At 40.2% G+C, this 27,801-nt stretch overlaps 2 protein-coding genes across 8 annotated transcripts; one reads left to right on the top strand and one right to left on the bottom strand.

Annotated features, from left to right (window-relative positions):
• On the bottom strand, positions 1-22,051 carry mfsd8l2 (major facilitator superfamily domain containing 8-like 2). Of its 4 annotated transcripts, none has more exons than XR_013974647.1 (13): positions 21,914-22,051; positions 21,102-21,188; positions 10,870-11,471; positions 9,163-9,225; positions 8,950-9,069; positions 8,614-8,693; positions 7,875-8,145; positions 4,447-4,520; positions 3,955-4,168; positions 2,870-2,992; positions 2,564-2,694; positions 564-804; positions 1-245 (listed from the first exon to the last, which is right to left on the bottom strand). XR_013974647.1 is itself a non-coding variant. In XM_080907707.1 (13 exons), the coding sequence occupies exons 3-13, from the start codon at positions 11,228-11,230 to the stop codon at positions 724-726; spliced, it is 1,419 nt and encodes a 472-aa protein (XP_080763833.1). In that variant the 5' UTR covers positions 11,231-11,471; positions 21,102-21,188; positions 21,914-22,051; the 3' UTR covers positions 260-723. The 4 variants fall into 4 exon arrangements, 3 of the variants coding, with proteins under 3 accessions (XP_080763833.1, XP_080763831.1, XP_080763832.1); XM_080907707.1 differs by lacking the exon at positions 1-245 and having other exon boundaries at positions 260-804; positions 10,870-11,055; positions 11,155-11,471; XM_080907705.1 differs by lacking the exon at positions 1-245 and having other exon boundaries at positions 260-804.
• Positions 21,287-27,784, top strand: kcnmb3 (potassium calcium-activated channel subfamily M regulatory beta subunit 3; the record flags this gene model as incomplete). Of its 4 annotated transcripts, none has more annotated exons than XM_080907711.1 (4): positions 21,287-21,375; positions 23,148-23,357; positions 24,184-24,367; positions 24,902-27,784. In XM_080907711.1, 4 exons carry the CDS (start codon positions 21,302-21,304, stop codon positions 25,268-25,270), a joined length of 837 nt encoding a protein of 278 aa, XP_080763837.1. In that variant the 3' UTR covers positions 25,271-27,784. The 4 variants fall into 4 exon arrangements, with proteins under 4 accessions (XP_080763837.1, XP_080763836.1, XP_080763834.1 ...); XM_080907710.1 differs by lacking the exon at positions 21,287-21,375 and adding an exon at positions 22,191-22,215; XM_080907708.1 differs by lacking the exon at positions 21,287-21,375 and adding an exon at positions 22,873-23,036.
• Between the last annotated feature and the right edge of the window lie 17 nt (positions 27,785-27,801).

Genomic DNA, 27,801 nt, shown 5'->3' on the forward strand with positions numbered 1-27,801 from the left:
ATGCCAAGCCGGCGTAGAGGATCAGATCAAAACAAGCTTGGTTTACTTTCATTCAAAGCTTTGCATTTTTGTTTGTGTTACATTCAAGTACCTAGTTTATTCCAGCATTAGAAGGGAACAAAACAACAAATCTGAAAATCTTCACTCTGTCTGACCTTCTTCTATCAGCAGCACTGACATGGAGCTTCTCAGATGTTGACAACTCCACTTCTGGACTCATTGTGTCATCTGTTCTCCGTCTCTCTCTTTTTTTTTTCCAAAGGAAGAAAGACAAGAAACAAAGCTTTGCTACAAAGGTCACTCGGAAAAACCTGCTTCTTTCTCTCATTTATTTATTTTTTTCCAACAAACACCGGGGGAATAAAAATAGTTTGGTTTAAAAATAATGGCTTTCATCTTCATTTATGCCTCTGAATATTCAATATGAGAGCAATGGTGCCCCCTTGTGTAAAATATAATTAACAGTCTGATAGTAAATATGCACCTAAGGTCAATTATAATTGAATCTGATAGCACAGCTTAGAAACGAACAGTGTTATTTAACCGTGAAAGAGTGTGATCACCTTTACAGCAGCTTCTGAGGTCCAGCATGTGTTTTGAACATTTTTTATTCCACATTCATACAATTCCCTCTGCAGTAAACCTGTATTGATTCTCTCAGAGGTGAAGGGCGCTCCCTCTGTCCGTCTTTAGCCTCTCCTGCTCTTCACAAGGACTGCAGCTCTATCCTCCGCTGTCAGAGCTCTGTGCACTCTGCACCGCTCGCGGCTCAGTCAGGCGGTCGTAGGACAGCGCTGTCATAACCTGTGAAAATGTACAGTGTGATATGGCTTTGGAGAATAGAGAGAAGCAAGTAATAAGTAGAGGCTATCAAAGACATGCTGAGTTAAAGATTTTACTGGCTAGAACAGCCTGTGGCTACTGTTTTTCACACTGGATTGGTGAAAAAAAATTTTTTTTAAGCAGTAGCTTCGGCTAGTTTCAAACAGGGAAGGTAGATGAAGGACAGAAAACGGAGCTCTTTCTCTCTGCTGACATTAAAATTAAAATAACCATTAAAGATTTTGTAAGCGTTAAATGATCAGTCTGAAGCCACACTCGTGTCTATGCTAAATGTGAAGCTACAGCTAACCACACAGCTTAACTTAGTTTAGCATGCAGAATAAACATAAATTCAAAAGAACTATTTGGAATTTTATCACCAAATTACTTTTTTTTTAAAAAACAACAGTAGAATGTAACATGTTATATTCCAGTGAGCTTTCCCACCTGCTAGTTTGTAGCGTCTGTTTTCAGTCTCAACGCTATGTGAAGCTAAAGTAAGCTATCCTTTAGCAGAAGGCGATTTTCTTAAAGCCATACACAGTCAGTCTGCCTAATGACCAAGACTATATTAGAGAGACACACTACCCAGACAATCACGAAATGAACTATGGGATAATCCAAAGCACAGATGGCTGTATTAAATATAAGTTTAAAGGGGAGAAAGGCGTTTTAAACCGTATTTTGAGCTTTTAACAGATTATGGAGTATATATATAATCTAGGGAAAACTAAAAGGAACATTTTTGGTTCAGTCGCACTATAGCAAAAATTGAGCAACAACCTTCTTGCAACTAGGAAAAATTGGTGATTGCAGGGTTTATGCACTGATGTTGTTTGTTGTGTTTTGTCTTTCTCCCCTCTCACCCTCAATCGGTCGTGGCAGATGGCCACCCTTCACTAAGCCCGTTTCTGCCGGAGGTTTCTTCCTGTTAAAAGGGAATTTTTCCTTCCCACTGTGACCAAAGCACTTGCTCATAAGGGGTCATCTGATTGTTGGATTTTTTTTTTCTGTATTCTATGTATTATTTTAGGACCTTTACTTAGGGCTTAAAATCTGGGACTGTCCACCAATTGCTCTTAGAACTGAAGAAGCTTCTCAGAGGAGAGATGAAACGTCTTCAAGAAACCTAAAGAAGTCCAGACGCTTTTCTTTTAAACCTCCTTAGACTATGATGACCTGGATGACTGAGAACCTTCACAGACATAGGTCTTAACCTTACAATCTGGTTGTTCAGTGATGACAAGACGAATCCTACTTCCGGGTCTAAAGTAGTCTGCGTTTAATATGGCTTTTGTGTTGTTAACATGTTTAATGTTATGTATTTTCTTCTATTTGATCTCAAAAAGCTCCTAAAACAGTCAGTGATCACTGCTGACCTCCCTCGGCTTTTATTACCGCTAATCATTTATTTAAGCTCAGTTTTTAAAACCTTAGGATGTAACTACAGCCCAGCCCATGCAGCAGTATATGAATGACTAACCTCGTATTGTGAATGGATTATCTCAGTTGTTCTCCTGGCTTTAAACAACACAAAACTTTCCAGTTTCTCTTTTGTATCGGTTAAATAACTGTATATGGCATGTCTTATCCCGTTGGTTTATCAGTGATAGTAGATATGTGTTAGTACCACATAATAGGTTACATGCTAAGCCAAGCTAAGCTAAACACATGACAGAACACAGCCACATAGCCAGTCTGTGTAACACTACACTATTACTGAGCGCCTTGTTCTACTTACTGTGATCATAAGAAGTAGTGCCAGCATCATGCCCAACATTATGTACAAATTATTAGTCAATCCTCCAGCCCACAAGGGACCCAAGATTGTGGCCAGGCCCCCAACTGAGCGTCTGACACCTTGGCTGAATCCTTTTGGTGAGGGATCACAAAATATTAGGTTATTTATTTCAGATATAAACATAACAATATGGCTTTAAAGTTCGCTACGTGTAATTTTTTTTTCTATGCATCACATGCGCTGAGCAACAATCTGTTGTTTTAATGTGTTGAGCCAGCACACGGTGCCAAGGTAATATGAGCCAACCTTGTGTTTTCTCAGCAGTGACTTTGGAGAAGAGAGACACCTGAGACACGGCCACAAAGGGAAGCCCCAGCAGCTGCAGAAACACTCCGATGATGAAGGCCGACAGCTCCCATCCATAACCACCTGGCAGGGGTGGGAAGATGATATCACAGGATCGCTAAATTAAAGTAGTTTATCACAGAGTAAATGGAATACATAATTCAGCAATTACCTTTAGCGCAATCCAACATAAACCCTCGCATACCTATATTTGATAGACCTAGTGGCCAATAAATATGACAGTTCTGAAGCTTCTTATTTCTCATGTGGAGTCATGATCATTCAAAGAGTGTGGCAGATCATGCTTCGGTTGCCCAGCTCGTCCGTCCGTCAGTTTTTAAGTTTCTCCCACAAATGGGCTGGCAACACCAGAGACGGCTCAATCCGAAAAACGAAACCCCTGCCAAGCTGGCAACCACTTGATTTTTGTTCTCTGCTGCTTTGCATCATGCACATGCCTGTATGAATTTGTGCCGACTCTAATTGTTGGAAGTTCTTGCATGAGCTGAAAGTCTATCATTTTACGATCAAATTACAGTTTCACCAATCAAACATGCCTCTCGGTGGCCCCAAAGGATAAAATAGTTTTTCTTTAGGTGTCTTTCTTTCGGGTTTTATGTCTTTGTTCGGTTGCTTTAACCACAACGGTTAACAAATGGCAAACAAATGACAGCCACGCTTTAACAAATAGCATTTTTGCTAAATTTGATTACTCTAATCCTTTTATATGTACTCAGGCACTACCCAGCTCCAGCACCTGTCACTTGTAATCAGAGCGATAAACGTGACGAGCTGCAACAGACGCAGGCCAACATTAACATACAGGATCCGGTTTGCCTCTATGGTATCCTGCTGAATGATATCATTTACAGAGCACACTCAGTTCAGCCAGTGTGTAACCCAATATGGCTCTGCTGTGCTCTACACACCGACACTGGTGGAACAGAAAGGATTTGGCTCAGAAAAAGAGGCATTTTTGTGTCTGTGTGTGCCTGCATTTGTGTGTGTGTGTCTGTGGGTGTGGTTTTTCACAGGCAGGTTAGCACCTCGGGGGTTGCAGAGGAAGATGAGGCACCAGATACAGGCGGTGCAGCAGATGACCAGGCCCGCTGCCAGCACGGCGCGGTCCGCCACCTTCCTGCTCAGCCAGCGTACAAAGAAGAAGCCCAGGATGACCTCCACCCCGCACAGGCTGTACATGAGGCTGTTGCCCAGCTCGCCAAAGTTGAAGTGGCGCTGCGTAAGAGGGGTCACCATGGTCTGTGAATTTTTAGAAAGACACCAGTCATTTAGGCAAAGCGGTCCATTCAGAGGTAAAGAAAGGTAACCAGAGTATCCAGTTAGGTCAGTTTAATAAGAGGTGAGAATGGATCTTTACACAGAGGCTGATTATGTGCTTCAGCATTTAACTGATTATTTTCCCAAAAGTTTAGGTCTTAGAAGACTCAGTGTTATTCACTCTGGATGATAAACAGTGTGACATAGTGTGAAATGTTTGGAATCGCTGCCTGATGGATCTCGATGGTCGCTGCTCTCACCTCCAGCGCCGTCTGATTGAAGAGAGTGATGAACTGAGCCGTGAGGACAACAACTACCTCTTCTCTCAGGAACTCTGTGCAGAGAAGGACAGAGAGAGAGATACCAGAAGAAATAAAATAGGGAAGTCAGGGAGAAAAATCCCCAAAAATCTTCAACTGCTAGCTTCAAATCGAAAGTTTCAACTGGCAAGTTAATTCGAGATCAAGAAGTTTTAAGAGAAAAGAAAAGTTGGACGATCTCAAAGCGGTTGTAAGATAGAAGGAGGCGTGACAAATCCTGGCCGCCTGGTCGTGTTGATCATGTCGTCCAAGACGCTCTATATCTATTTCTTTTGATGGAGAGAAGTATGGATTCTGATATTTATCTTATATCCAAAACATGATTACACAGGAAAAAAGGGGGGGGGAAGCTTTCAATAAATTCCAAATTTTGATACCAGCTTTTCCTGGAACAAATTCCTCCTTATGGGCTTGGAGAGGAGGAAAACGAGCTGGGCTTGCTGCTAAATTTGGATGCCAGATGGCTGGAGAATCGGCTTGATATTACACTGTGTGATCCACTACAGTTCAGTTCTCTGTGTTCAGCGTTTGCACTGCTATTGACATGGTTTGATTATTTTATGTCACTGGATGTGTATGTGTGCAGGTAAATACCTGATGTGGCTTTAAAATGATTTATTGTACCTCAGAAAGTTCTGAGACAGATTTTTTTCCCCAAGATTTCCCAGCTTTTATTCCAAAGTCTGAATCTACAGACTGATTATTAGAATCAAAAATGCTTAATAATGGACAAAAAAAGTTACAAAGTGGTTGCTAGGGTTGCCAGGTCTTTGGTATTAAAGCAAAGGGCAACCACTGGAGCTGAAAATTGCCTTGCTCTAAAAGAAGGTCAATCCTAATGTTAAAATATCCAGACAGTAGAAAGCATCGTTAAAGAACAAAAAATAGTTTGTGCATTTTTTCACTTATTACAAAATCTCTGAGCAGAGAGGGGTTTTTTAAGGACTCTGGATACTAGAAGCTGGGGGCGCGGCCAATTTGACCAACAGGCATCCAGACACAAGCAACTGTAAGCAGTTTGGGTCTTCTAGGTATCACCTCTGCTAATTCAAGCCACTGAGCTGGATCTTACCTCCATGCTTGTGCTGTTGGTGCCTTTTATGACAATTTTAATTGGCTAATATGATGTGTTTCTGCGTGGTACGAACTCTCCCAGAAGTTTGTGTTTCTGGTTTGGTGAGTAAAAGTCTAATATTTGATTATTATCTTTGTTAACACTAATTAGCTGATTTGTTTGTCTGTTCATTGATCCTATGAAGTTTATGGAAGCAGACTGGTAACCAAACCTGCTAGAGTGAGCTGAAAACCTGATTCTTCATCCAAACATCAACTCTGTCTTCAAACACCCCCCCCCCCCAAAAAAAATGGTGACAGCAAAAACATCAAAGCATCAATTCAAACGGCAAACGACTCGGAAACTAGTTTTTATCCCATCTATGGATAAAAGCAGCTCAGCTGCCAATCCAAATTAGCCCAAGATTTATTTATACTTTTTTTAAAAATCCAGGTGGCCACTTTGATGCTTTTCCTTTGGACCTTAAAGACATGCTCTTGCTCAGCCGATACATTTTACATTTGATGCTGCACAGAAAATAAGTAATAAAAAGATCTATGAGGAAAATGCTTTGACCTAAAGATGGTTTTCTGGTGACGCCACAAGTAGACAAAGCAAAACAGCAAGTTCCACCGTTTTATTCATTGTATAGCTTAGCTTAGGAAAGAGACTAGCTAGCATGGCATTAAAATTAGCTTACCATTACTTCTAAACATTTCATCACTCGTGAGAGGAGGGGTACAACCTGAAAATATCAACCCAAAATTCAACCCTAAAACTAATCATACTTTCTTGATCTAACTGGAAAAACTAAGAAGCTATATAGCCTAGAACTGTTTTAAACCACATATTGACTTCATTGATATCATTGTTGTTAGTTATCCAGGAAGACATTTACTAGCAGAGGATCTAGCACAGAGTAAAACCTGCATTTCTTTTATTTCTATATTTTTATACATGTTAAACAAATGAAGGCATTCACTCCTGCATCTGGACTTTTTGCTCAGTATGAAAGTGGAATCTAACTCTTGATTACAAAATATCTCTTAAGTATATTTCAGATAATACATCTTTGAATGTTTCAGTCTTTTCAAGGGAGAAGAACTAGAGCGTGAAACAGAGCAGGCTACAAACCTGCAGTGCCGTGTAAGCATGTGTAAAATCTGATCCAGTTCAGATACAATACAAGTACATGGACTAAAAAAAGCAGTTGTATAGTTTTCCTTGTTCCAAAAGCAAAGATTCACAGAGATTTTACTGGTGCTGTTATGTACTTTTTTCTTTCCACGACACCTACCAGAAAAATCAAGATTTGATGAAAGAAAGTGAAAGATCTGCCCTGATCTTCAAAGCTTCTCCACAAAAAGTCAGAAAAGATCAATAATTCAAGAGAGCGAATACCAGACACGCTGTAAGGGCTAACAGACACTCCTACTGCATGTGCCAGAGAAAACATCCTCCGCTCCTGCTGCGTTTCTGGTGTTGTAGCTTCTCTTCGTACAAAAAGGAATCAATAAGAGGAATGTTGGCCACATTACCAATTCTGTCTCCATTTCATCCACAAGTCAACCACAGCAAGTCAGTCAATAAAAAAGGAAGTCTTCCATCCTTCCCTCTACCACGTCTTCAAAGAGTGAGAGAATCAATACAGCACATACACACAAACACACGCACTCGCAGTTGTGTCTTTAGAGGACACAACACCGACTCGCATTTCCTGGAGAGTTACTTCAGTCTTAAACACAACTCTGACCCCAACACTCACCTCGACCGTAAGCTTTAAACACGTCTGCAGCTTAAATTTAACGACGTCCCCAAAAGAAAAATAAATCCCCAGAATGTGAGTGCGTAAATCTACGATCAAAGCTTTAGGTCCTCACAACATGGTTAAGACAAATGAGTAAGTACTCAACCCACTCACTCCCAAGACACACACACAGTCAAAGAAAGTACAGAAAGGATATTGAGTAGTGGCAAACAATCGCAATCGCCATGTAAACGTACTATGACACTAATCCAATAGTGCACCTGACATCATGTATATACATGCTCTGACATAAACCAGACATGTTCACGCAAGTCCAATCAATACACCGGGAATCTGATCTGACATGCTGCAGAAAATTCCTCAGAGAGACCTGGAGAATGGAAAGTGTGTGCGAGACTGAGTGAGCAAATACAAGCAAAATCAATAGAGCAGATATGAAACATGTGCATTGGCAGTGACACCTCTTCCTACCTGAACGCTGCAAAATGGGGCAGAGGAAAGCTGACTGTAATTGCTCGAGACAGGCAGTCAAACCTGCCGGCTCACCTCTGCTGGCGCTGAAGTTTCGGAAGGGGTCCGAAGCTCTGTGGACGGGTTGCATGTCAGACGAGGTGGAGGTCTCCAGTTGGTCGGAGTTGAGGGCTCTGTAGGTGTGCACCGGCTCCTCGTCAGACCCCATCAGCGGCACCTCTTCCTCTACCTCCTCCTGTTTCATCTCCATCATCGTGGCTCCCCCCTCGCAGCTAACGGGTGGTACATCCCAGTACATAGCCAGGACGACAAACTGGAGCAGCATCCACAACAGGCACATGAAGATCTGACAGCATGGAGGAAAAACCCACATGTCTTCAAAGATCTTACAGTTTAAACACACAAAAAAAGATATTTTCACAGGACCAGAATCCCTGGAAGCTTTCAGGAGAGATAAAGTGGTTCAGCTATGGAAGCGCTGCCTGGCAGAGTGAACTCTAGAGAGGGATTCTGGGTCATATTATGCGGAAAAAAATGGAAGCAGGCATATAAGAGCTTTGTTAAGTCTCATTTAAGCTTCATCCACGCTACAGGTGTTTTATTGAGGCACACTTAGATAGAAACAGATCGATACAGGTTGTTACGGGACCGAGTACCGCTGCAGGTGTTTTGTATTCCTCTTACTCACAGGAGAACAAAGGAGGAAAAATATATATGTGAGCACAGAATGTAGAGCGACTATTTCTGAAGGTTATTTCTGTATTCATGAGCCTTTCACAGAACCTTAGATTACTGATTATCTGGATGCTGTTACCCCAGGAGACGTATACTTGTTCACAACAAAGGGCCCCAGTTTGAAATCACACAGCCGCAGGAACAGGTTGAACGCCGGCCCTGTAGAGACAGGAGGAAGTGCTTTAAAGATGAGATAAATGGAAGATGTGTGGAAACAGTAGCCTGCTCCTTAGTGATTTTATTGAATGTTTTTTTCTGCTCACAGTTTAAATGAAACATCAAAAAAGAAAAAAGGGGAAAAAAGGATCACGAAATCCTTCCCGTTGTCTGATATTTCCTCACAGGGCAGAAGGGGTGGTGAGAGGTGAAATAACACCTATTTCTCTGTGGATAAGTGGAAAGGGTAGAAACTGACCAACAAGAAGACCGGCTTGTCGACCAGCCATGATGGCGGCAAATATTCCAGCTCGCTCCTCCGGCTGAGTGCTCCGAGTCAAAAAGCCAAAGATGGAGGACCCAGCTCCTGCTCCGACACCTTAGGGCAAACATATCAAACTATGATATATTACATGCATTGAGTGTTAACCGTTTTACGTAATGCATGCGTGCATGTGTGTGCATTTGTCACCTGCTACAATCCGACTGCATAACAAAAGCCACTTTGAGTATCCAATGAAATACATAAAGTTACCTGAGAAGAAATTAAAAAAAAATAAAAAATTGTTGTGAAATGCATCTTCATCTGAGGCAAGATCTTTGTTTAAATGTTTCCAAAAAAGTACTGGCTTCACCCTGTAACAATTCCATTAACTTCTATACTATTCTATACTTTGGCTAGTTGGCTAATGTTAGCATGCTAACACGCCAACCAATGACTGTATAAAAAAAAACTTTTCTTTTACTAAAAAGGTCTACAGTCATTGATTCCAACACATTCGGTGACAATAGAAAAACACTGTATCTAGTAAAGTGCACATTAACAATAATAGACGATCATGTGGTACTGCTGTTTTAGTTAGTTGATTTTAGCTGATAGTAGCTAGGTTTTAGCTAGTATTTACTAATATTTAGCTACTATTTAGAATATACTGTTAGTCTAATAGCATTCAGGTGATTTTGTTGTTTGGTTGACAACATAAATTTCTTAACAATGACTCACATCATCCCTATAATGCTTTGCTTAAAGAACAAATAAATAGTTATTTTAGAAATTCCCATAATCCATTGTGTGCATCCTGTAGATAAAAATTTGAATCGCAGAGGCAGCTAGAGAGTTCTCATTTTGAAGCCTGTACCTTCACACAAGCCTAGAGACTAGTCAGTGGCTATCTGGTAACTATGGTCACTATGGAAACATGTGCATCAACTAACAGATTAGCCAGTGGCTGCAGGAGGTTAAAGGTCCACTGTTAATAGCCCTCTCACCACTCACCAACCACAACTGCTTGGAGAGTGGTTGCTAGAGGTTGGCACGCACTAGCATGAAATTGGTCACAAAGCGGTATGGAGGTATACCGTGCGCTACCAGGAACCTTCTTGCAGTTGCTTTGGTCTCTAGCAAGTTGCTGCTGTCACCAGTAGTTTGCATGGAAGACACGTGAACCTTCTCTGTTTCAAGTCTTATTTTAGTTTTACAACAGCAAGCTATGGGGCAACTGCAGCAATCTGCTATCAACAAAAGCAATCACAAGGACGTTGTTGGTACAGTACCCTCTTTGTGACTGATTTCACCTAGTAACCTCCAGCAAACACTGACCAACACAACCCAGCGGGTGGTTGCCATGGGGTTGCCAGCCAGTATAGGTCTACATAACTAAAGCCTTTTTTTTTCTTTTTATGAAACCACACGTGATGAAGTGTGACTGACAATCACATGGCAGGAAATGGCCAAACACAATTTAGCAAGCACTTCCTGCTTAACTGTGTCTTTTATTCTAAATGAGACTCAGAACAGAATCAATATTTTGGGAAGGGACCAGTAGGGTGATTTCCTCTTTGACTTTTCTACAATCAGACTTCTTTTTGCAACTGCAGAAGCCACCCTCTGCTGGCCATTAGAAAGAAAGCGGGTTTAAATCAATTCTGCGCCTCTTTCACTATTCACTTGACTTTCTTCCTCCCGGAGGCTACGTTCAAAGAGAAATTTAGATTGCATTCAGATGAAAGGAATGACCTGATATCAGATTTTTTGTAAGTTCGGTCATCTATAAGGAATTCTCTGTGTTGCATGAGGTGAAAATAAATGCGTAAAAGATGACCCACATAGTCTCTTCATACAGAAGCGTGACGCAGAGTCTAAATTAGTCATGTGATGTCTCGTGGCTTGACTACTTACCAACAATCTCGAAAACATTTGAGAAAAGGACAATGGACTTTGTAGTTTTGCTTCGATCTGACCAGATGCCAAATAGCGGGCCCGTGACCAGTGCACTCAAGCTGAAGGCAGACAGACCGAGACCTAGGAAGTAAGGTGGAGCCTCCAAAATCTGTAGATACCTCCATATTGTAGGAAGAATGACAGCTGAGGCCACCACAGAGGAACAACAGAGAAGGGTTGAGACGTGTGCATTAATATGCCAAAAACAACCCTGAAATGATATCCAGTTCGATATGAACTTACCGTACTCTATGCCACTCAGCATGAATATCAGTCCAATGGTGAGAAAAGTAAGATTCCTCTTTTGGTGATTATCCATTGTCCTCACTGACTTGCTTCTTTTTACATGCCAACCTCTATCTGCGCATGCTGCTCTGAAACATTCTTCAGAGCCATAATCAGATAACAAGAGACACCATGCATCCTATTACAGCTGCCGGCCCAGATAATCAGAGGAATCTGTTGCAGCGCTTTACAAGGTCACAGCAAAACTTCTTAGAGATGGACAACAAAGACGATGGGAGGCTTTTCTTACAGAAAAAGCTCAGGACGAACGAAGCCTGGACCACGTCACAGCAAACATGGAAACAATACAAACAAATATGAAATGATTGCAGTAGTCCAATTCCATTAGGCATTTATGTTAAAGATGAAATTCTGTTTGACTCCAGTCCTCGGTGTAGCACCACGCTGCGAGATCGAGGCAAGTTCTCAGGTTGCCCGGTGAGGTAAAGTACCCTGAGGTTTATACATATTTAAACTTGTTTGCTTCAGTTTCATCAAAAGCACCTCACAACCTTGTGAAAAAATGTGCAAGGCCTATCTGCCCCTTTTGGTTACACAGTAATATGCAAAAGTCTTGAGACACTCCTCATTTCTTTATACTTTTCTTCCAAGGAGGCAGACTAAAGAAGAACATCTAAAGAAGAGCCAGGGCAATAGTTCTCCAGGCCTTCTGAAGGAGTTTCAGAGTTTTTCTTGGAACTGACCGTTTTCATAGTAAATCTTTTTTTTGTTGTTGCTTTGCTTTGTTTTTTTTTTCTGTTAAGCCACTTAACACTGACCCATGAATCATTCAAGCATAATAAAAGCTCCTACACATAACAGAGAATAGGACAAATTGTATCTTTAAGGCACTTTGTTACTTGAAGCCTGTTGCAAAAACACATCTTCTGTTCAATTTCTGTAGTTAAATCTATGAAAAATGCCAATGATAACATAAAATAGTAGTTTTGGCGTAGTAATGTGATTCCCAAAGAGCTATTAGCTGAAAACTCGGCATATCCCGGCATGGTGTGCAGTTTGTCCTTAAGGATTTTAGGAAACTGCTGAAGAAATTAGGGCTGAACGATTATGGAAAATAATCTAATTGCGATTTTTTGCCCCAATATTGCGATTGCGATGCGATATGCGATTATTTTTTAAGGTATTTGTCTTCTGTATTATTAAACAAAGACAAGCAATACATCATATAGTATGGCCAATACTATATTACATTAATTGTGTGGATGCTTTAAGCATCCACACTATTGAGTTCCTGTTTCTCTTTATTCTTTATTATTATTCTTAGGACTTCCGTACACTTTTCGCCGTGGAACTACTTCCACAATTTTTGTGCTATTTTCACCGTTCAAACTTTAAACTATTCAGCTATTTTTGCTAATGCCGGCTATGACTTTTGCTATTTTTAACTATTATACTTTTTAAAATATTCCACTTTTTTCCTTTAATTTGTCCCATTGAAATGAATGGGAAACTTCAGCAATTCTGCTAAAATTTGCTTGTTTTTGAAACTTAACTACTTCCTCATATTTTCACCTAGAACAACCATTCAAACTTTAAAATGTTCACAAATTATTGGGCTATTCAGGTATGGTTCAGCTTTTTCAAATCTTCTACTGTTTTACTTTTATGCCTCTTAAAGTTTTGAGTTGCAAAATTGTGATTTTTCACAAAATACATGCGTTGTTATGGTTGCTATGCTCTTGGCTTCCAGTGTGTCACTGAAGGTTTTGCAGTCTTCTCTTCATGTCGGAACAACTGTTTGCTACTTGCTCAATTTTCACTCAACTTCCACAAATTATACATCAAAACGTAGGTATTTTTGCTGGCTTTCAGGAAATGTAACTATCATTGTTGTGGGATTTATAGAATTTTCGCAAATCTCCTCAGACCAACACAATGTCAGAAAACTCTCCATATAAAGTGAATGGAGAGCTTGTTCAAAATCACCGCTGGATTTCTGTAATGAGAGGCATATTCGAATCGTCATATCTCCTTAACGAAGCAAAGTTAAGACATGAGGCTTGTCCCCGAATATCTTCAGACACCCCTGACGCTCACAATTCAAGAATTTCTTTCTCACCTATTACCGTTCTGAAATGAGTTGGACTTGTTTGAGGGTAGGAAATTCGTCCTTCGCTCAGATTTCTTCAGATTTCAAACTGTGGAAATGAACCACTTTTTTCTCTCGTCATAACTTTTTGTTGGATTTCCACAGAGACCTGAAAATTTCCATGATTGTTCACCAAAGCCTGCTGTCTCTTACGGTGAAAGAATGATATCGATACTCCAAATAGATTTCAAGTCACAAAGCGTTGTTTGAGGGCAAGTCAAGGCAGTTTTTGCTTCGCTCTACTCAGTTATGGTGCATTACAAGTCAAATATCTTTAATAATTCATATTTTAATGATAAATTGTAAACACTGGAAGATTCCCCCATCTCTTCTGAACAAAACGGTGTAAGAATGACCGCTCTAGCCCCTACGGTTTGGAAATTATGGTCATTTGTTTGAGGGGAGTCGTCACTATGAGAAATAGGCTGCAATAATCCTGTGCCTCTCTGTGCTGCGTGTGTAAAAAGAGGCACATGTTTTGGCGGGAAAAAGTACACAGGCTCTCTGATTGGTGGATTCAAATTCAGCAGCTCCCAGGCTGACCTAGAAACTTACTTCTCTCTCCCTGTGCATTTTTTTGCTGATTTTTTCATTTAACAAGTATATTTGAGGGACCCTCAGCATGTTCAGCATTTTTTCAGCTGTCCATTTTGCTTTTCCAATTTTTCTGTTTAACTTATTACTATTGTGCTAAATCATACTATTTCTGCTATTTTATAAGATTTGTGCCTAATATAGTATTTCTGCTAAATTACAGTATTTCTGCTTTTTATACTATTTGTGCTAAAACATAGTATTTCTACTAAATGTAGTATTTATGCTTAATCATACTATTTCTGCTTTTTATGGGATTTGTGCCTAATATAGTATTTCTGCTTTTTATAGGATTTTTGCTCAAACATAGTATTTCTACTAAATGTAGTGTTTATGCTTAATCATCCTATTTCTGCTTTTTATAGGATTTGTGCTTAATATAGTATTTCTGCTAAATTATAGTATTTCTGCTTTTTATAGTATTTGTGCTAAAACATAGTATTTCTACTAAATGTAGTATTTATGCTTAATCATAGTATTTCTATATATTTCTGCCAGGTCCCCAGGCAGCCAATCCTCTGTGAGGACTGAGACATTCAAATTTTCAAATCAGGGCCTGCACGGTTTCCCAGCCAATCATATATGTGTCCTGAGGCATTCAAATTTGCATATTGGGGCCTTCATGGCTTCTAAGCCAGCCAATCATATCTGAGGGCTGAGGAATTCAAATCCACAAATCAGGGCCTGCACGGCTTCCCAGGCAGCCAATCATATATGTGGCCTCAGGCATTCAAATTTGCATATTGGGGAATTCGTGGCTTCTAAGTCAACAAGTCATCCATGTCGTATATCTCTAAAAATTCACATTTTAATGATAAATTGTTAACACTGGAAGATTCCCCCATCTCTTCTGAACAAAACGGTTTAAGAATGACCGTTCTAGCCCCTACGGTTAGGAAATTATGGTCATTTGTTTGTGGGGAGTCCTCACTATGAGAAATAGGCTGCAATAATCCTGTGCCTCTCTGTGCTGCGTGTGTAAAAAGATGCACCTGTTTTGGCGGGAAAACGTAAACAGCCACTCTGATTGGTGGATTTAAATTCGGCAGCTCTCTCCCTCTGTGTCTGTGTGTGTGTGTGTGTGTGTGTGTGTGTGTGTGTGTGTGTGTGTGTGTGTGTGTGTGTGTGTGTGTGTGTGTGTGTTTAGTGGGAGAGAGAGGACCCTGCCCTTATTTGGCAGCATGTCATTGTAGGATTTAAATTGAATATAGTTAGACTGGTTGACTGGATTAGAGCCTGTGTTTGTGTGTCCCTCTGTACATTTCTGTTTCAATATGCCTCCATATTTGTAATTTTGTAAGTTATTACTATTCTGCTAAATCATAGTATTTCTGGTACTTTTCGGTACTTGTGCTAAATACAGTATTTCTGCTAAATCATACTATTTCTGCTTTTCATAAGATTTGTGCATAATATAGTATTTCTGCTAAATTATAGTATTTATTCTTTTTATAAGATTTGTGCCTAACATAGTATTTCTGCTAAATTATAATATTTCTGGTTTTTATACTATTTGTGCCTAATATAGTATTTCTGCTTTTTATAGGATTTGTACCTAATATAGTATTTCTGCTTTTTATAGGATTTGTACCTAATATAGTATTTCTGCTTTTTATAGGATTTGTGCCTAATATAGTATTTCTGCTTTTTATACTATTTGTGCCTAATATAGTATTTCTGCTAAATTATAGTATTTCTGCTTTTTATAGTATTTGTGCGAAAACATAGTATTTCTACTAAATGTAGTATTTATGCTTAATCATAGTATTTCTATATATATATCTGCCAGGTCCCCAGGCAGCCAATCCTCTGTGAGGACTGAGACATTCAAATTTTCAAATCAGGGCCTGCACGGCTTCCCAGCCAATCATATATGTGTCCTGAGGCATTCAAATTTGCATATTGGGGCCTTCATGGCTTCTAAGCCAGCCAATCATATCAGGGCTGAGGAATTCAAATCCACAAATCAGGGCCTGCACGGCTTCCCAGCCAATCATATATGTGTCCTGAGGCATTCAAATTTGCATATTGGGGCCTTCATGGCTTCTAAGCCAGCCAATCATATCAGGGCTGAGGAATTCAAATCCACAAATCAGGGCCTGCATGGCTTCCCAGCCAGCCAATCATATATGTGGCCTCAGCCATTCAAATTTGCATATTGGGGAATTCGTGGCTTCTAAGTCAACAAGTCATCCATGTCATATATCTCTAAAAATTCATATTTGAATGATAAATTGTCAACACTTGAAGATTCCCCAATCACTTCTGAACAAAACGGTGTAAGAATGACCGCTCTAGCCCCTACAGTTAGGAAATTATGGTCATTTGTTTGAGGGGAGTCCTCACTATGAGAAATAGACTGCAATAATCCTGTGCCTCTCTGTGCTGCGTGTGTAAAAAGATGCACCTGTTTTGGCGGGAAAACGTAAACAGCCACTCTGATTGGTGGATTTAAATTCGGCAGCTCTCTCCCTCTGTGTGTGTGTGTGTGTGTGTGTGTGTGTGTGTGTGTGTGTGTGTGTGTTTAGTGGGAGAGAGAGGACCCTGCCCTTATTTGGCAGCATGTCATTGTAGGATTTAAATTGAATATAGTTAGACTGGTTGACTGAATTGGATCTTGTGTGTGTGTCTCTCTGTGCATGTGTGTTTCCTCATGTGTACATATTTGTAATTGTGTGGCTGTCATAAATTTTTTTTCAGATTTTTGTCGTTTAACAAGTATATTTGAGGGACCCTCAGCATGTTCAGCATTTTTTCAGCTGTCCATTTTGCTTTTCCAATTTTTCTGTTTAACTTATTACTATTGTGCTAAATCATACTATTTCTGCTATTTTATAAGATTTGTGCTTAATATACTATTTCTGCTTTTATAGGATTTGTGCTTAATATAGTATTTCTGCTTTTTATAAGATTTGTGCTTAATATAGTATTTCTGCTAAATGTAGTATTTATGCTTAATCATATTATTTCTGCTTTTCATAGGATTTGTGCTTAATATAGTATTTCTGCTAAATTTAGTATTTCTGATTAATTATAGTTTTTCTACTAAATCATAGTACAGTATTTCTGCTTTTTATGGGATTTGTGCTAAAACAAAGTATTTCTACTAAATGTAGTATTTATGCTTAATCATACCATTTCTGCTTTTTATAGGATTTGTGCTTAATATAGTATTTCTGCTAAATTATAGTATTTCTGCCAAATTATAATATTTGTGCTAAAACATAGTCTTAATTTAAAATTACAATATTCATAGTTCATCACAGTGTCTCTGGTAAATCACAATATTTCTGCTCTGTTGTACTATTTTTCTAAATCATAGTGTTTCTGTAATGTTTAAGTATTTTTGGCTAAATATATTCTTTCTGTTATCTTATACTATTTCTCCTAAATTCTTGTATTTTTGAGAAGTTATCATGTTTCTGGTAAGTTACAATATTTCTGCTAAATTCTGCTATGCTATTGTATCTCTGCCAAGTATTATGTTTCCTCTAAGATATTGCAGTTCTGCTAAGTTATTCCATTTTAGCAAACTTCTTTTGCTTCTGCAAAGTTTTTACAATTTCTGCAACTTTTCAGCTTTTTCAGCTACTTTTTGCATACAGCTTCAGCTTTAAGCATCCACACTGCATTTTCGCAGGAAATGCAAATTTTTCTAGTTTTAAACTGTTCTTTCCTGGAAGACAGACCTCTGTTATGATGACATGAGGTGATGCATGAATTGATGACTGACATTTTTATTTAACTTCTTCAATCACAACAGTATATTTGAACATACACAATAGTTTATTTTTAGCTTACAAACATCTGAGCATAAAGTGCTGACAAGGAACCCTGGTGTAAACATTAAAATGAAAGTCAGTACAATGTGCAGATTGCAGAAATATACATAAACAAAATCAGTGGCTTTACCACACTCAGTTTTTCGACATCTGTGAACTACTAGACAGTCATTCAATTAAAAAATAATATTAAATAAATAAAACTAATAAATAAAAAATACACACTGAAGGAAACGGTTTCCAGGGCCTAATCCGTGGATCGACTTCCTTCGAGGCGTGGACGTCTATCAGCAGAGAATGTACCTTCACCTATCAGCAGAGAATGTCCCTTAGTCTGTAACACAGTCAAATATATTCTCAAGTAATATTCAAGCATGCCATTCAGCGTGTTAGTACGAGCTCGGGAGCAGCTTGGGAGAACAAGAAAACAGAGACTGCTTCAGGTTGTCTTCCCAAATTGACTCAACTTTATTCACAAGTACAACAGTTTATATAGAGGGTAAAATTCATGAGACAGCAGATTATCAGTTTAAACCAGTACAGACCAAGATAAGGCAGCGTCTTCCTGCCCTTGGGTGAAGAAGCATCCTTTGTGTAGTGTATCAGTTCAGCTACAATTGTGATTATCTCAGCGACATATTTTCAAGGCACAAAACAAAGAGTTCTTACATTAGTGAAATCTGAAACAAACAATTTGGCCTCAACAGGCGTCTCCTAAAAGATTAAGAAACTAATGTAGCTGAGGGAGTGATCTCTGTGGTATTTCAACCTTGTACCAGCCTGTGATTCTCACACATCAATTCTTGGGTCAAAGAGAAAAATAACTAAAACAAAGGGGCCTTATTGAATGACAGAGTTTTCCTGTATAATGTCACTATAAAACAATATCCAGTAAATGCTACCATGGTACTAAAATACCTAACACACACATCTTACTGATCTCTGCAGTCAGTAACATTACACATAAAGTGCAAACATAATAGCAATTGTATAAACACACACACAAACACGCCTTTAAAGTTTAAAGGCGTGAAATTGGACGGTCTAGTTCTGATTAGCGTCACCGCTGTCTCGGTGGAGTTTAATAAACTCGGCCGTCTGCTTCTTGCTATCTAAAATATAACCAGACACTGGCGTAAATTCTCGACTGTCTCATACTTCTGTTTAATAAGTTTTCTGTTTGACGTTTAGTCAGCTGTGTGAAAACCAAGGGGGAACCCACCCGGGGGATTAATAAAGTTTTATTTTATCTAATCTAATAACTTTAATCTCAGCCAAACCGATTTACTCACGAACAAACAAAACACTGAAAAAAGCCCAACAATAACATTTTTAGGTTGTCTAAGTGACTTATATATTACGTTTAACCCGAGCAGCGAAACTCCGCGGTGATCTGAAAATGATGTGCCGGGAGTTGTGCCGTTCTCGGCCGCATCAGTAACCCTCGAGCTCCCGGCTAGCTGTCGAGCTGGTGGGTAGCAGACGCCTCTGAAAACGTCGAAGCACTTTTGCAAATATGGGATATCTTGATAAACCGAGCAGATGTTTGATGTTTACACAACTACTTTCTCGCCTGAAAATATGTTAAAAGTTTATTTTGTGACCCAGAAAAATTAGTATGAGTAATTTTAAAACTTAGTAGCGGCCGCCATTGCTGGAAACTGGAGTTTGGCTGGGCCGCGCTATGAATTCTGGGGACAGCCTTCGGCGCGTCGCTGTGACGTAATCGGTCTACAAATGCGGCCTCAGGAGGATGCAGCCCATGAATTGTATAATATAATCGCAGTATAATCGCAGCCTTTGCGGTTAGAAAATTGCACTTGATCATGTCGCGATATTATCGCAAATGCGATATATCGTTCAGCCCTAGAAGAAATCCAGCAAAGACTTGACACAGGACCTGACAGATGCATCTGGTGCTTAAGTTGATCCATCTACTGTTCACTGAAGCCTAATGAGAAATGATCTCAATGAAAGGAAGAAGCCAAAGGAAGAGAAACAGGGACAAAAGGCTGAGGTTATCATGTAATGCCAGATTTTACAATAACTAAACTAAAAATGAGAAACAACAGATGGAGTGGTGAATCCAAATATGAAATACTTGGTTCAAGTATGTACAGAGGTCAGGAAAGAGGTACAACATAGAGTGTGTACAACATGGTGGAAGCTCTATCATGGTTTTGGGCTCCATTTCGGTCAGTGGTGTTGGAGATCTTGTCCAAATTGATGAACACAGAAAAGCACCATCAAATTTGGATCCATCATGTAGTACAATCTGGAAAGCTTCTGATAATGTTTTAGCATGACAACGATCCCAAACACACTGCCAATGCAGTAAACACACAGTGAAACACTGCCAGTCATGAATTGGCCTCCCCAGAGCTCGGACCTCAACAAGCAGTGTGGGATCGTGTTGACAAAGAACAGAAGAAAAAAGGCAGCCAACATAAAGTCACACCAATTATTGCCGTTCATGTTTGTTAGAATTGTACAAACTCTGTTTTTGCCTCACATACTGTGTGTTTCCATGCATGTTTGCACATGCTTCAATAAATCCCTGCACCTGTTTCCTATTTCTATAGCACAATATAAAGAAATAAGAGGTGGTTTGAGTCTTTTGCACAGGTCTTTAAATAGGAATTGTGCTTTTTACAAGCATGGGGCTAAATTTAGCTGTTCAAAAACACAATAAATCACACAGTGATAAAACAAAAAGTAATGAAATACATCAGATAAACAAGGACTATAGCTTATGGAGCTTTAACAGCAGAGCGGGCAACGGAGGAAACTATTCAGCTTAACGCTGCAATGTATTCAATACTGAATAAATTAGGTATGACACTGCTGTCTGTTGTGTTGAGCTGTAGCTCCTTTTTTCAAGCTGCTGTGGTGTTCCTAGCCTTGGGCTCGCTGTATTAAACAGAACTGTCACCAAGTTAATACCGCCATATGTTTTTCAGCAACCCATGAATAATACAAAACATTTGATTGTTTGAATAGCAGATATAAACTCGCTCAGCATCATGTGCTCATGCCAAATAACGTCCAGACAATCTGAGAGGTTTCGAGCTCACCAGGCCCCTGCAGTGATGAAAAGTCGCAGGACTCATGTATTTGGGTAGGAATCTACTATATATGTATGCGTGCATTTGTTGGCCATAGTGTTGACCTTTCTGTAATTTTTTTAATGAAAAATGATTTCATAGAGCATGTGTACTCACCAGTGTAGCGTCACTGCGTGTGTTTCATTCTGTGGAAACGGTAATCAAGGAGGGATTCATCCGGCTCGGCTTTTCCGTGACAAACGGCTGCTGCTGAGTGTCACAGGCCCGCTGAGAGGCCATTAGCATCCTACCTGCCTTACCTGTGGTGGTTTCTATAGAAACACATATGAGGGTGGAAGGTGTTTTTGCACTCACCTTTGAGCCTTGGTAAACAACAGGAAGTTCCCCGGTGACTAAACTGATATCGAGTCCACTCAGCCAGTCACAGCAGTGCCCCGGAGCCTGTTGGAGATATGAAATGATCAGCTGCTGGCAGAAGGACATTTGACTTTCAGATAGAGAGGAGCTTGTTAGGTGGATATACTGTACAGGAGGTAGCTCAGATAGGAGTGGGCATGTGGTTGAACACAGATTCATCCAGCATCCCCATTAACATTAACCTGCACGGTGCTCGCAGGCGGCAGACACGGTAAGAGCCGGCAATCGACTGGGCCAGGCAGCAACACTTTTGGGTTCATTATGAAGGAAAAGCACGGCTGAATTTAAACAGAGCTTCACATTATACACGCTATAGGTGCTCACTGGGTATGTATAAAAACCAGTTTGTGGTGACATCAGTCAGTTCATACTGCATTCCACTGATTGGGCATAGGATTACTACTATAAGCCTGGAAAATGTACATCTTCTGTTTGTAAAGTTTTAAAAAAAAGCCTATATTTTGTATCCTGTCCTGCCTCCAACAGGTTACAAAACCAGTAAGTTTCATGACATCCTGCTGGTCTGTTAATGGCGTCGGTTAAAAAGAAATATTGTATAAATATACAAACAACTGCAGCAGTCTGTAACAGATATGCACTGTTGTAAACAAAGGACTAGTCAAGATTTTAGAAAAAACGATTCAACATATATGCATGTGTGAGATTACAGCACATGCACAGCACAGAGTATTTCTAAATGTATGGCTTGAAGGGGAATGATATATCAGAAATAACCTGTATACACTCACCAGCCACTTGCTACACGTTGCTAGTACCAGATCAGCCCCACTTTTGTCTTCTTTCGTTTTAATTCCTCATGGCACAGATTCAACAAGGTGCAGGAAGCATTCCTCAGAGATTTTAGTTCATCGCACAGGTTGTCAGCTGCACATCCATGATGAGAATCTCCCATTCCACTGCATCCCAAAGGTGCACTGCAATGTTCAAGAAACCAGTTTGAGCTGATTTGAGTTTTCTGACACGGTGCATTATCCTGCTAGAAGGAGCCATCAGAAGACGGGGACACTGTGGGCATAAAGGGATGGATGTGGTCAGTAGCAAAACTGTGTTAACAAAATATCCCATGAAGCTGAACTGTTGATACAAGGCAGGCTAGATCCATGCTTTTGTGTTATTTATACCAAATTCTGATCCAACCATCTAAATGTTGCAGCAAAAATCAAGTCTTATCAGACCAGGCAACATTTTCCCAGTCTTCTGTTTTCCCATTGTAATGTAGCCTCAGTTTCCTGCTCTTAGATGACAGGAGCAGCACCCAGTGTTGTCTTCTGCTGTTGCTGTAACAAATCTGCTTCAAGATTCAACCTGTCCTGATCTTCTGCTTACATTTGGTGTAACGAGTGGTTATTTGAGATACTGTTGTTTTTCCATCTCACAGCAGTCTGGCTAGCCTATGTTTATATGGCTAGATGCATTGCTTGCTGCTGTGTGATAGGCATGAACAAGCAGCGAACAGGTGCAGCTAACAAACTGCCGATTAAAGGAAATACTAAGGCCCACATTATTAACACAGGACTAATTAAAATGATTCCTCCAGCTTGACCTCTAATCACTGATTTATTGTTTATGGGCAGTGTTTTTCTCTTACAGTGTTCATGTCTAGCTAAATAAGCTAGTTCCTAAACTAATGACCTTCCCATGAGCCTCTGCTGCGCTTCCTGTTTATTGCTAATTAGCAAGTGGTACAATGGCATGCTACCATGCTAAGTGGCGTTTAGCTCAAACCACCCGTATTTTCAAACACAGCCTTACAGAGCTGCTAGCATGGCTCATTTTTTTGAAGTATTGGTTACATTTTGTTGTATTTCATTTCATTTTTATCACTTACATTACTTTAAATACATTTTGTATGTAAGTCATTTATTGTTTTAAAGAGTGTAAAATTAACCAAACGTGAAATCATTTAAGTTTGAATCACTTCTGAATTAAATCCCTGTATGTGTGTGTGTCTGTGTGTGTGAGGCCCGGGGAATTCTGCCACACTATGGTGGCTCAGGACCGCGATCGAAGCCGAGGAGCTGACGGGCACGGAGAACAGGGGATTCGGACACAGGTGCCAGGTGCAAGCGTCGGGGAGGACCGCGCCATCCTGCTGGGCTGCACCATGATGGCCTTCTCTGTGCTCATGTTCTTTGTAGTCGGCATCACAATGATCAAACCCTTTGTTAACAGGTACACTGGGGAGTGTTGTCTCGTTTCCAGGCTCAGTTACAAATGCATCCCCTCACTGAAGGCTTGTTCTCCCCGTGTCTGTGCGTCCAAAGACGTGTGTGTTAAGAGTGAATGCGAGTGTGAATGGTTGCCTGTCTCTCTGCGTGTTAGTCCTGAGATAGAGTGGTGACCTGCCTCTTGCCCTGTGACAGCTGGTGTATATTTTTCCTTCTGCTGAGCTTTCTTAATCATTTTGAAAGATTTCTCCGCAACAAACTGATAAAAGGCACTTAAAAACACATGACATGTGATTGTTGTTGCACCCTATTCTCCTGCAATAGCTTTTACAAGTTTTATTGGCATTCACCATCAGTTGTGTCACATAATCTCCTGTCAGAATAACAAAGCCGGTATAACAGGAATCACTGATGATGCTTATGCTCTGTATTCCTGCATGGGATTTTTATTCCAGTAGTTTTTCTTGCCTGTCTGAGAGTTCCCAGAAGAATTCAGCACAACAATGGACAATGACCGACAGACCAATGACAGACGATGCTGAGCAAGTCTAAAGCTTCCACGTTCAGGATCTTAATTTAACTGTTAACATGCTAAATATTGGCTAACTGCACTGAACCACATAGATGAAGTAAGAAATTATAAAAACTTGGGCAGGAACCCTGCTCCTGTGGAAAAGTTGATGGGTCAGTCTATCCCACACTAATTTTGCTACTACAAATTGCAGTAGCAATCCTTTATGCAGCTGTTTTAATTAGTGCCATTGAGGTGTGCATGTGAATTATGTAAGTCTGAAGGCTTCTCTGAAGCTTCCCTGCTGGTTGTCTTCCAGTGGCTGGGATGATGGTAATGCCAGCTGTGTGCTGCAGAAGAGTGAGATACTGGAGGAGTGGGTGGACTGCAGAGGTGTGAGCACAGTGCCGTGCCTCAAGGCGACGGTGACGGTTTACTTCAATGGCTCCACCGAGGAGGCCGTGCTCCACTTAAATGAGGATTCTGTTCTCCTCGCGACCGAGGTGTGGATTTAAAACACAAAATTCCAGGTTTTAGGAATTGTTACATGAACTGCTCAGGAGGAGGACATCAGCTCTGGAGCATTAAATCTGAATATTAGGTCTTTATATCTATATAGCACAGCATGTAAGATTACTTTGTTTAGTAATTCTTAATTTTAATTCTCAGGTGTTTTATTATCCATCTAAGCATGGACCTGGGAATGCATGTGAGAAAGCGATGAAGGCTGAAGTAGCTGACAGGATGGAAAAGCAGCAACACTTTTAATGCCTGTGCCCTTGTGAATAAGCCAGTAGATATTATTAGGAGATGCTCTCACACTGCACTTCTGCTCCATTCAGAGAGATGCTATGAAGTATTTTTCGGCACCGGTGCAGAAAACGGAGGCTTGTAAATTCCCTTTGCTTTTTTTAACAGACACCAAAAAAAAAAGACCCTTGCAGCTCGTCGCACTGATTGCAATCAGTCCTGCCAACTGTAAGGGGTAGGTCACTTGATAAAAAATTACACTTGAATCTTATCTTTTTCTCTCTCAGTGTTTCTACATGCCCAAATGCCAAATGGACAGAAAAGCACTTCAGGATCAAGTCCAGAAAGTGAACGGCAGCCTGGACAGTCTGCTCGGGAACAACACCGCATGTTTAACTGATCAGACGAGGTACCCCAACCACGCCATCTTACGCAGGAAGTACACTTTGCAGATGGTCCTGTTTGCACTGCTGTGGCCCTGTATACTTCTGGGCGGTGGAGCTCTGCTGGTGGGCCTTGTGAAACTGACTCAGTGTCTAGCCCATCTGTCCACAGAGGTGATCAGTGAAGCTGCAGGGAGCCGGCTGACTTCAAGATACACTCAGGGCAAACTGTACAGGCTGCTCCGTAGGTCCAGCGCACAATCTCCCTCATGACATGTCCAGAGCTTAAGCTGTAATATGCCAAAAAATGCCATTTTTGTAAGCCTTTTAACTGGTACATAAAGTTATCTAGTGTTGATTTGTAAAAGGTTAGTCAAAGTAAAATGTTGGTCTGAAGTGTGAGAATTGAAAATCTATACAGTTTTTGCCTCCTTATTAAAAAGTGCCTTCCTCTGTTATTAAATAGACACTGATGTCCAAATGTTGGCAGAAAGAAACAAAGTCTGCTTGACCAGCCACACCATTCATGATGTTTCACACTCAGTCAGCACCAATTAGTACCTCTCATGTTTAATTAGGCATATATTCAATATTTGTTAAGTGTCGAGCAGGTAGCGCTCCAACTTTCTCGGGCCAGGGATCACTTACAGGAGAGAAGCATTCCAATGCTCTCCTGATAATCCAAACACTGATTTATCTAGCCTGGGCTCTGGGTCACTGACTAATACTTTTTAATGTTTTCCAGATAGCAAGCTGGCTAATAAGTCAGTTTATGAGGGATGATTATTTGCACCCTGAGAGAAGTGAGGAAATTCGTGACAGATTGATGTTATGTGTCACAGTTGGATGAGAGTTTCTATTGGTCCAATGATAATATGCGAGGGAGTACTGGACACAATATATTTAGAATAATAACAGACTCTGCTTGAATGTCTTTGCATGATTCATGGTTAAAAATAATTCTCATCCTGGAGTTTTGTGTAAAACTCTCAATGCACTTCCCGTGTCTTTATGTTTCACTTCAAAGGATTCAGACTCTCTTGTTATTTTTAAAGTGCTTTTGAGAGATAGATCTACAGGTTTTTTGAAGCTTTTTCACAGTATCTCTTTTTGGACACTTGTTGTTCTTCATTCATTTTCAGTGCAATCCTTGAATAACTGAACATGTCCAGAGGATTTCTTCTTTGTTTGGTGTTTGTTTTTAAGCCACTTAACACTGGCCTATAAATCAGTCAAGCATAAAAAAGCAACTAACTCAACGGATGAACCAGTGTTGTGTCTACATGCAACAGACAACTTGACAAAGACCATTTTAAATTGTATCTTTAGGCACTCTGTTAACTTGTACCCATTTGCTTAGATGAAAAATTCTAAGAAAGATGTATAAAATAACAGAGACAAACATGAAGTAGTATTTTTACACCAACAAGGTGATTCCCAAAGCGCCAGTAGCAGAAAACATGACCTAACTCAGCATGGTGTGCAGTGTGCCCTTAAAAAACCATCTATAGCAGATGAACTGTATCTGAAAGTCATGTCTGTAAGAGATAATATCCAGAAAAGACCTGACACAGGACCTAAAGATACATCTGGCACTACTGTTCACTGAAGCCTAATAAGAAACAACCTAAGTGGAAGGGTGGGTGTTAAGATGCCTCTCTTAATGAGTGGACTGGACTTAAAATCAGTGGCAACTGACATTTTTTGTTAAAATCATTGTCAGTATGTATGGAGGAGTGGAGGAGAGAGGTACAACAGTGGGTGTCTACAGCCTTCTGTAAAACACGGTGGAGGCTGTGTCGTGGTTTGGGGCAGCGTTTCAGCCATTGGTGTTGGTGATCTTAACAAAATTTGTAGAACAGATCAGCATGAATGATCCCGAACACACTGCCAATGCAGTGAAAGTATACCGGGATAGAAAAATGCAGAATGCAACATTATCGCTCCCTAGATCCTGGACCTCACAAAAAACAGTAAACATCCAAAGATACGCTTTGAATGTCCTTCAAGAAGCCTGGAGAACTATTCCTGAGGACTACGCGATCGTGGCTCAAAAGTTGGCAGTTCGTCTTGTAATCGGAAGGTTGCCGGTTCGAGCCCCGGCTCGGACAGTCTCGGTCGTTGTGTCCTTGGGCAAGACACTTCACCCGTTGCCCACTGGTGGTGGTCAGAGGGCCCGGCAGCCTCGCCGCTATTGCCCCGGGCAATGTAGCTTGCCGTCACCAGTGTGTGAATGGGTGGATGACTGAACGTGTAAAGCGCTTCGGGGTCCTTAGGGTAAAGCTAAGTAAAGCGCTATACAAATACAGACCATTTACTTAACAAAATGACAAGAAAGCTGCCCAAAAGGGTTCAGGCTGTGATGAAGAATAAAGGTAGTCATATAAAGTACTCACTGCCAACCTTCACCTTGTATACAGTTTCCATGTTTTTACTTTTCAATAAATGTATGCACTTATTTCTCAATTCTGAGCAACATATAAAAACATGAGGAATGACTCAAGACTTTTGCACAGTAGTATCAATTACGGTACTCTTACCGTAATCATTTAATGTTAGATAATGTTAATGGGAGTCATTTCACAAGTGTGCCATATTGCACAGACCCTTCTAATAAGTCTTTTTTTTGTATTTTTCTATGGAAACCTTTATAATGCTTCTCTTCATGGCTTTGGCTCACTGTGTAAATATTATTCTGGAGTTGTTTTTTTGTAAGCATGGAAATGAAAAAGTGGCTTGTAAATGACCTAAATTTTTAAACGAGTAAAATAAACCGACAGACTTATTCACGAGGAGAAATGTTT

Source organism: Rhamphochromis sp. 'chilingali' (genome assembly GCF_963969265.1).
Source record: "Rhamphochromis sp. 'chilingali' genome assembly, chromosome: 16".
NCBI classification, from domain to species: domain Eukaryota; kingdom Metazoa; phylum Chordata; class Actinopteri; order Cichliformes; family Cichlidae; genus Rhamphochromis; species Rhamphochromis sp. 'chilingali'.

What these genes read in the sequence shown, in the direction of transcription:
- mfsd8l2 (XM_080907705.1), bottom strand. Translation starts at nt 11,230, where the DNA reads ATGGATAATCACCAAAAGAGGAATCTTACTTTTCTCACCATTGGACTG. An exon ending in CACTGCTGAGAAAACACAAG is followed by an intron (nt 2,695 to 2,869) that starts GTTGGCTCATAT and finishes CCTCACCAAAAG; the next exon opens with GATTCAGCCAAGGTGTCAGA. An exon ending in CACTACTTCTTATGATCACA is followed by an intron (nt 805 to 2,563) that starts GTAAGTAGAACA and finishes ACATTTTCACAG; the next exon opens with GTTATGACAGCGCTGTCCTA.